We start from the raw sequence: 9,337 nt of genomic DNA, 5'->3' as shown, positions 1-9,337 counted from the left end.
GAAGGTGCCCCAGAGTTATGCATAAGGACGGGGTGCATTTGGGCTTCAGATGGTGGGTGAGAGAGGCTGCAGCCATCTTCAGAGCTGGCCAGTGCAAACTCAACAGCTTCCCCTGGGGTTTCTTGGCAGCTCCTGTGCCAAAAGGCTTTGGGGCAATGTCAGAACCAACCCCTCCAATGCCCGAGGGCCACACACTCCCAGTGGCAGGTGGGCCAGCCCAACCAAAAGCAACAGGTGCGAATGCCGCTAATGTTCCTTTATTAAAGGCTACACTTCCTGCAACGGTGGCACATTCAACGGGATTAAAAATTTGCGACAGCATTTTTGAATCACACTCGCCCACGACAGCTAAGCAGCATCTAGAAGCATTCTGAGAAAGACCATGAAGCTGTACAACGTCAAGAGAAAAAGGGAAGCCCCTCCTCATCCTCACCCACACTGGAGGAGAGCAGAGCTTGCGCCAGGCACGCTCCCTCCTTGCGCCCCACGGCGACCAGCGAGGTGCCAACGGCCCACTGGGGTCCCTTCCACTGGCCTCTCCAGGCAAGCATCCTTCCCAGACTCTGAGACCCTCGTCACTGCCTGGTCAAGGCTCAGCTGGCTCAGGAGCCCCCTCCCTCCCTGCCTGCGGCTCGCCCAAGTGGAGGGAATGTGGGGGCTGGGTCTTCCTGCCGGCCGGTCGCTTGCCCCTCCCTCTGGCGGGCGCATGTGACCCCCCTTCCTTGTGCACAGCTGCTGAAGCAGGAAGGGGTCATGCCCCCCCCCCTCCGATCCATTCCAGAGACTCCTTTGACAAGGAAGGTTTCACAGTCCCCCCCAAGCTCCACCTGGGGTGCCCCGGGGGAAGGGGTGCTGCTCCGCGTGTCTGGTCCAAGCAGTCCGAGACGGAGACCGGGATCATCTCCCTTCTTCCAGGGAGCGGGACTCGGACTTGAGCTTGACAAACTCCTTGGCCACTTCGTCGTTGGTCCTTTGTGAGAGGATCCTCAGAATGGTCATCCCCGTCTCGTCCATGTGGATCCTCCGGCCCAGCGGGCACCCGCAGGCGCAGCTGCCCTTCTCCACCACCTCCCGGAGCTGCAGCACGGCGATGCCCAGGACCCGGTCCTCGCGGGCAAAGCAGTAGTCCTTCAGGCAGACCTGCAGCTCGTAGGCATCCGGCCCGTCCTCATTGCCCAGGACGCTGCAGGGGAGAAAGCAAGAGAGGGTCAGCCGAGCGACAGCAGGCGGGCAGGGGAGGCAGCGGGGCTCTGCCCCTCTGAGCAGAGCCTCTGGCTGGGTCCTTCATCCCTGGGGAGGGGCCCTCCTGCCTCTTGGGAGGGGGCTGTAATATGACTGCAGAAGGAGAATCTTTCAGGAAGACATGAGATCAAAGAAGGGAGGGGGGCAGAGTGTCCGGAGCAGATCCCACAACTGCTGCCTGGGAAGGATCAGGGCACTGAATGAGGGGGCAGATCAGGGCGCAGGTGGGGCACCCCACGGAGGTGAAAAAATGTGCCCAGCCACAGAGGAAGCAGAGACCCCCTCCCCCCCCAGGAAAGAGGCCGGGGGACTTACAAGTGGAATGTTTCATTGTACTTTGGAGCCCAGTTGTTGCTCTTGGACTTGGTGGTGAATTTCCGCTTCTTGTCACTTTGGTGTGGCCCAATCATGGTGACCTCCACGAAGGGGCGAAACATGCCGGTGGTTTGCCACTTTAAGTCGTTGGCAGCCACCACTGTGGGAACAAAAAGAGACAGGGGTGAGGCCTCCCCCATCCCGGTCAGGATGTTCCCCCATGCCCTACATAATGGGGGGACTGTGGCCCCCCACACTGAGCAAAGGACACCTCATTCTGGAGTGAGAGATATTCATGAGCAATACCTGCCCCCCATTCATCCTGCTGGTGGCAGGGCCCTTCCTGGCAGGCAAGGATGCCTAGATGCCATCGGCTAAGATGCCACCTGGTTACCTTTCACGGTGACCTTATGCTCCCCGCTGCCTGGGTGCGTGTAGAGGTCCACCTGGATGGAGACTTCGCCCACAGGGTCCTCTGCTACGGAGCCTGGGAGGAGGGGAAGAAACAATGGACTTGCTGGCCACTGGGGGGGCTGTCTGCACAGGGCTGCCCCTCCCGGAGGCTGAGGCACCTTCCTGAAGTGGTGGTTGGGGATGATGAGCAGAAGATGCTACTGCCCAAAGGAGGGGGCATGGGGACTAAGTGGAGGGCTTTGGCTCCCCCCTCAGGGCTCAGCCCAACTGAATGTCATTCCATGCTCCCCTGCCTGAAGCCAGGCTTTCATCAGGCTTCTGTGGGAGGCTAGTTTCTCAGAGGCAGGGAGGACGGAGGGGAGAACCATCCTGCCTGTCTTGAACTGAGCTGAGGCTGCTCAGCCCCTGAGCCCTTTTGCTTGGGTGCTGCAGAAGACAGGGCCCAGGGACTTGATCAGAAGGGGTATTTCTGCTCCAGACAATCCTCAACTGCTTCCCGGGCAAAGCCACCCTGTGATTTCAGGATGGTCACTGCCGTTCCAGCTGCTGCACAGCAGAGCTGGAGGAGGCACATCCTCTTGGAACCCCCTCCCCCCAATCCCTCGACACGACTCGCCCCACTGCAGACCAGCCTGTGTCTCCCCCAGTCTCCAAACACATCTGGGGGTTCAGCTGCTCCGTGAATGTGGCCAACACGGGAAGCTGTTCGTAGATGGGGTGGGGGCCAGCATTGCAACAAGTCTCTCTCTCTCTCTCTCTCTCTCTCTCTCTCTCTCTCTCTCTCTCTCTCTCTCTCACACACACACACACACACACACACACACACACACACACACACACACGAACCTTGTGCTGTCTGGGTCTGCACGAAGGTCTTGATGAGGGTGTCGGTGGTCTGGGTGTAGAGGGAGAGGGCATAGCGCAGCGACTGCAGCTCCGAGCTCTTCTCCAGGAAGGCCTTCTTCAGCCCGTTCCCCCCGGCATGGAAGTATTGCTGGGGGGGGGGGGGAATAAAAGGCAGACAAAAAATGTCACGTCCACAATGCAAGAAGCGCCCAGAACAAAGGCCCCTCTGTGGGACAGCCCCTTCTGGCCCTGAACCACCTTGAGTGAGCCCATGAACCACCCCCTCCCACTGCTGCCATAGACTGTAAGGGCCACCAAGGGGGCTGTCACCCCCATTCCCTTGGCCATTGTGGTTCCCCCCCCCCATTCAGTTCCCAGGAGATGGTCCTGCTGGATTCCAGGCCCTTGGCAGACCCTTCCCCTTCTAGCCCTTCCTCTTTGCCAGGGTCAAACCTTCAAGGAAGGCAACTCTGCAACTTTCAGATGAAGCAGTGGTAATAATAATAGTTATTATTCTGAACGATTCTTTCCGTTCCAACTTAGATTCCACTACAGCATTTTTAATGGGACGACAGGGAGTATTGCCTGATTTAGACCTGTCTTTGGCCACGTGCTGTAAGTCAAGGCTGCTCCACCCACCCATCCATCCATCCATCCATCCATCCATCCGTTTATCCATCCATCCATCCATGCATGCATCCATCCATCCGTTTATCCATCCATCCGTCCGTCTGTCCGTCCATCCATCCATCCGTTTATCTATCCATCCATCCATTTTTCCATCCATCCATTCAGTCATTTACCCATTATCCATCCACCCACCTGTCCGTTCGTCCACCCGTCTGTCTGTCCGCCCCCCCTCCTGCTTTGGGCTGGTTGCTGGGCTTTGCCCGCTCTAAGGACAGTGTGTGAGTGAGTGAAGAGACTCACTTTAATCGTGTCCAGCGCCAGTTCCAGCACATCGCACTGCCTGGGGGTCAGGCTCCGCGTTTCCTCCCGGACCATGTGATCCTAAAAGGGAAACCCGCTGAGTGAGCAGGGATGGGGAATGGGCGCCCACCCCAGGGGCTTGTTGGGGGCCAAGGTAATGCAGTTAACAGGCTAGGAAGGGGGGGGGGAAGAGAAGCAGGAGCAGCGGACGTAGGGCACAATTAGCTGGTGGAAGTACAAGCAGCGCAAGCAGCGGCTGGGAGGGGTCTTCCTCCAGACACCCACACGCACAATGAGAGGAAACTGGGGAAACTGAGGAAACACGTTCTGCCACTCACTGCTGATGCTTCCCTCTCGGGGCCAAACCCTGCAGGAGCCAAGCTGTCCCTGAGCTTGGGGGAGGCCATCACCGACGGAAGCCCAGGAGATGACGGAGGGCACCGTCCACTTTTTTTCTGTGTTTCCTTGGAAGCTGCTTGGGCCACAACTGATCATGGCCGCCAAATCTCAGCCTGCACTGGTGGGATTCTCCAGCCCAGAGAAGTCTAACCGCCCTCTCCCACTTGGCCTGACTCCTCTTCCCCCTCCCCAGTGGGTTCTCTGCTTCCCCCTCTTGGCAAGGGACCCCAGCAGGCGGTCACTCCTGAGACCTGGGGGTCGTGTCCAAAAGAGCACAACTGCTGTGCTGCTGGTTTCTGCTGCGGATCTCCTGAGCCGAGACGAAGCCTCCCAGAGAATGGGAGCCACTGGTACCCCAAGAGAGGCCACCCAGTCCCACCTCAAGAGCCCAGTCATGGCGTGCGGACATCAGAACAGGGATCAGCCCTCCCCCCCACCCTCCCCAGGGCTATCGCTCTGAGGCTGCCTGCTGGGATGGCTGCACCAAGTTCCCTCAAGGCTGCTCGGAGGACCCCTTGGGAGAAGAGGCAGCTGGAGACCTCAGGGACCTGCAGGGATTCCCCCCTCCATCTCAGGAGAGTTGGTGCTGAGGCCCTCTCCATTCCCAGCCCCTCCCCTCCAGTCCTTGGAGAAGGCCTCGGCCTACCAAGCCCCCTCTTGCTGATTCCCCCAGGCCCTGTTTTCCCTGCTGAAGGCCAACACCCACCCAAGCACGTGGGGCAAGGGTGGTTCAGGGGTCTCCCTTGGGCTGGGACGATGCTGGAGGCGAGACAGTATGAAAAGTCAACTCTCCCCCAGCCAGCTTGGGTCTGGATTGGAAGTGGAGAACCTGGGATGAACATGCTCTGCCAGACATGCGACACGAGGCTCTTGTGCAAGGCTGAGGACACGGGGAGAGGCTGGGGGAGGGCATGCATTGTGTGAGCTGCTCTGTTCCCCCCCCCACCTAATACCTTCAGCTTGGATAAATGGCCCAGTTCTTTAGCAGCACTGAAAATCAGCTGGGTCCCCTGGGGAGGACGAGCAAGAGAAGACAGAAGAAAAAAGATTAAAAATTTGACGGTGAGCGAAACGCGGCGTCTGCCCTGGACACGAGCAATCCTCAGCTAGATGCAAGTTGCCCCAAGAGCCTCCCCCCTGGTTGATGGAACCAGGAACCGCTGTTTGGTCTTTGGAGCTTCTTGGAGGGGGGAACCAAACTCTGGGAGGAGTCACACCCTCCTCCTCTAGGAGCTTTTCACCCTCCCTTGTGCTTCAGGCCCCCGCAAGGGTGGCCCTGCCATCCTGGCCTGAAGGACTGGCTGGATTAGGCCCAGCGATTCGTATGGAGCCGGCTTTGTTCTTGGGTCGAAAGTGGAAATGGAATCAAGACAGTGAAGAAAGAAACAGAATTTGTGCCGACTTTTCAGCTTTAAGAAAGAGTTTCCCCCTTATGTGCAAATGGGAGGAGCGGAAATAAAAAACAACCTAAGAATGATTTTAAACATTTTGGAATACTATGAACTTCATCCAGGGAGAGTTCTCTATAGTTGTTTAGGTTTTTAATTTTTGTTTTACAGTTTTCCCCCCTTTTCTTTTTCCTGGGTTCAGTGTAGGGTTTTCTCCCTACCAGGGGTAGGCCACCTTGGCTCTTTTATGACTCGTGGACTTCAACTCCCAGAATTCCTGAGCCAGCCATTCTGAGGGAAAAGGGAGAGGTTTCCAAGCTGAGCCATCCTGGCTCAGGAATTCTGGGAATTGAAGTCCACGAGTCATAAAAGAGCCAAGGTGGCCTACCCCTAGCCCACACCATATAATTGACAGATGATGTTTTCTTCTTCAAAAATTTTATGTATGTTCTATACTACAAATCTTAAATGCATTATTTGTTAAAACTAAGGTTTTCGAAGCTTAGAAAAACACTCCGATTGGGAAAGGGGACTTTGCAGAAGGCTCCCTGCTAGGCCCTCCTGGCCTCCAACTCAGTGGGAGCTGCAGCACCCCGAGGTCCCCACTGGGAAGGGCCCATGGTTGGTTAGCTCCAAAGGACACTGGCAGCTCTGGCCCCACAACCTCTTCTCCAGAGCTCCAGGGTCGAGCCTGCTCCAGACAGGGAGCTGGGGGGAGGGGGGGTAAGGAACCGGGAGGGGAACTCACAGTGTGATCCGTGAGGGGAGGCAGCACAATCAGCCTCTCCAGGGTGTCCATCACAACCCGCCACAGATCCTTCAGCAGCCGCTTCAGCACAGTCTTCTCACAGACATTTGCAAAGAGGGTCAGGCTGTGGGGAGAAAGGGGGTGCAGGGGGTGAGATGTAAGTCTTGAAAGCCTTAGTCCGGCCTCAGCCCTAAGCAGGGGCTGGACTATATGCTCTCAGGGAGCCCTTGATGTCTGCCATGCGCTGAAGGTTGGCGTGCCACGCAGGGACCTTCAGGCTCTGCAAATGGGCCAAGATGGGCTGATGGGGGATCTAGCAGGGGTCTAACCTTTGGCCCTTTGTCGCAGGTCCAAGGGAGGGGTCCAACAGGCACCCAGGTCTCCCCAGAGCAGAGGTAGGCAACCTTGGCTCTTTTATGACTCGTGGACTTCAACTCCCAGAATTCCTGAGCCAACCATGCTGAGGGGAAAGGGAGAGGTTTCCAAGCTGAGCCATGTTGGGAGTTGACGTCCACGAGTCATAAAAGAGCCAAGGTGGCCTACCCCTGGCCTAGTCTATTAAGCCTGACAGGAGTAGATTATCAGAAATTGGTAGGCCTAGTCCACGGGTAGGTAGCCTTGGCTCTTTTATGACTTGTGGACTTCAACTCCCAGAATTCCTGAGCCAGCCATGCTGAGGGAAAAGGGAGAGGTTTCCAAGCTGAGCCAGGCTGGCTCAGGAATTCTGGGAGTTGGTCCACGAGTCATAAAGCAGCCTAGGCCCAGGCCAGAGGTAGGCAACCTTGGCTCTTTAATGACTCGTGGACTTCAACTCCCAGAATTCCTGAGCCAGCCATGCTGAGGGGAAAGGGAGAGGTTTCCATGTCGAGCCATGATGGCTGAGGAATTCTGGGAGTTGAAGTCTACAAGTCATAGAAGAGCCAAGATTGCCTACCCCTGGCCTAGGCTGCTCCCTCCTTCCTGCCCTCGGCTGGGACAAAGGCTGCTACGGAGGGAGCAGATTGACCTACAAGAGCCACATGGAGGACCCGCTTCCTGAGGGCCTCACCCCCTAGCTGTGGCCCCGGAGCCCCTCCAAGAGGCTCTCGCCCGCGTCCTTACTTTCCATCCAGGAAGTCCATCAGGGGCCTCAGCACATTGTCCGCATCTTGGGCCACTGGGTTGGGGGCGCTGTTCCCGGCCCCTTTCACCTGGCATAGGATCTCCGACATCTGCTTCACACACTCCTCAATGCGGGGCTGGAAACTGAGCACAAGAGGAGGGCACTGTCGCTCCCAGCCCAGCTCACGGCTGCCAGCTTCAGGACAGAGTGGGCTCTCCATGTGGCCCCTCCTCCACCCAGAAGGGCTGGGCCTTCTTCCACGTCAAGGCCTGGGAGACTGCAAGGCCAGAAGATACACACACCCCCTGCCAGGAAATCTCCTTCCTTCTGGGCCGGACTCTGGCACAGAGTGTGGCCCTTGCGACTCCACTTGCCAGGCCTCACGTAGGCGGATGCCTGCCATCCCCTTGACCCACATCTGAGTCGGGGGGGGGGGGGAGAATCTCCCTTCAGATTTAGCTTGTGCTCTCCCAGCCCCCAACTCTCAGGGAAATCACTCGTGGTGGTCAGTGATTAAGACATTGAATCTTAGATGGTTAAAGGTCTACGAATTTATCATCTGAGACCCAGCTGCTGCAGAACGGAGTGAGCCACCGTCTCCGGGGCCAGCTCCTGCAGTTCAAAACCACGTAAATATATGCAGGTAGATCAATAGGTAGCACATATAAGCCATATAAAAAATGTATCAGCGTTCCGTGTTTCAGCGTACGCTGTGCTGTGGCGTGATGTCAAGTTGGCCACATGATAGCTGAAACATCTCCGGACAATACTGGCTCTTTGGCTTAAGAAACGGAGATGAGCGCCACCCGCTAAAGTTAGTCACAACTAGTGGAGGAAAACCCGCAGGGACACCTGGATCTTACTTTTTTTTTTTTTTTTTGGTGACAAAATCCAACACTAAGAAATCCAGACGGATTTCACAGTTCAGAAGTCACATTTTCATTGTGCTGCAAGAGCCAAATGCAAATCAGTCCACTTTGGGGGGGGGGGCGGGTTCACAAGATGCAAAAACAGCAAAAAATCAGAATCCGCCACAAATTCTTCTTTGGGGGCTCTGTGTTTCCTCCTCCTGCTCGGTGCCAGGCCAGACAGAGGGAGGGGGCCTCGCGGTGGGGGGGAGAAGCCCACCTGTTTCCGAAGGTGGTGCTGAGCTCGTCCAGCACGTTGTTCAGCTTCACCTGCAGTTCCTTCAAGGAGTCACTGGCCTCGGGGTCCAGCTGCAAAAAAGAGCAAGGTTGCATTTGGCAACAGGGGCCCGGCCTCCTTGGGCACCGGACCAAGCGGTGGGGCTGGAGGACTACTCCCCGCCAGGAACAGGCCGGTGTGGCATTGAGGCCATCAGCAGCTAAGAGTGGCGAGTGAGGCTGGAGAACTCTCCATTGCCCTACCAGGGTGCCCTCGCCTGCTACCAGACTAGGAGTGCAGGCAAGACGGGATATGTATGTATGTGTCAGAGTTCAGTCCATCTTGATGATGCCCCTTTCCCAACTCTGCTATGAAAAGAACAACCCCTTCCTCTATAGCTCTCAGGCACCCGCATCCTTGCAGGACTTCCCTGCATTTCAGAGCAGGGCTGTCCAGCCTCCTCTTAGCCCCAAAGCTGGGGCCCCACAAAGGATCTGGAACCTCAGTACCGCTCAGCTGATAGGGCCCTCTCCCACCTGACCCGGAACAAGCCCTGGGAGTCTTTGCGTGGCGCCGGACTTCCTAAGCGCCAAGGCCCGAGAGCCAGAACTGGACTGTCACATTTCTGCATAATGTGGCTTATTGATTTGGGCCAGCCTGTGGTGAAACCCAGCTCCAGGGTCTTGCTGTGTGAAGACAGCCTGGGCCTGGCTTGCATGGTCACAAGCAGCAGGGCAGGGCAGGGCAGACTGCCCACTCCAAGGAGGGCCGGAAGAGATTGGCCGTGCTGGGGCTTCTTTCAACCATTTGGATGAAGCAACGTAGCCT

The 9,337-nt window shown here is 57.0% G+C and overlaps 1 protein-coding gene across 7 annotated transcripts in view; it reads right to left on the bottom strand.

Moving 5' to 3' along the window:
* Nucleotides 1–241: 241 nt before the first annotated feature.
* The window catches only part of UNC13B (unc-13 homolog B), a 153,222-nt gene continuing 144,126 nt past the window's right edge, over nucleotides 242–9,337 (bottom strand). For 6 of the 7 annotated variants that reach the window (XM_039369071.1, XM_039369072.1, XM_039369073.1 and 3 more), the window contains 9 exons: nucleotides 8,513–8,601; nucleotides 7,384–7,527; nucleotides 6,283–6,406; nucleotides 5,100–5,156; nucleotides 3,748–3,828; nucleotides 2,818–2,965; nucleotides 1,952–2,044; nucleotides 1,558–1,717; nucleotides 242–1,183 (listed from right to left, as the gene is read on the bottom strand). In XM_039369071.1, coding sequence (XP_039225005.1) covers nucleotides 898–1,183; nucleotides 1,558–1,717; nucleotides 1,952–2,044; nucleotides 2,818–2,965; nucleotides 3,748–3,828; nucleotides 5,100–5,156; nucleotides 6,283–6,406; nucleotides 7,384–7,527; nucleotides 8,513–8,601 — 1,182 coding nt within the window. In that variant the 3' untranslated portion in view covers nucleotides 242–897. The remainder of the gene's footprint in view (nucleotides 1,184–1,557; nucleotides 1,718–1,951; nucleotides 2,045–2,817; nucleotides 2,966–3,747; nucleotides 3,829–5,099; nucleotides 5,157–6,282; nucleotides 6,407–7,383; nucleotides 7,528–8,512; nucleotides 8,602–9,337) is intronic. The other variant, XM_039369070.1, reaches the window with a different exon arrangement.

Source organism: Crotalus tigris, unplaced genomic scaffold, assembly GCF_016545835.1.
Source record: "Crotalus tigris isolate CLP2741 ecotype Arizona unplaced genomic scaffold, ASM1654583v1 scf7180000020963.25688851:1431469, whole genome shotgun sequence".
Taxonomy (NCBI): domain Eukaryota; kingdom Metazoa; phylum Chordata; class Lepidosauria; order Squamata; family Viperidae; genus Crotalus; species Crotalus tigris.
The sequence above is the reverse complement of the archived record's forward strand: the minus strand, read 5'-3'. Positions and strand labels throughout refer to the sequence as shown.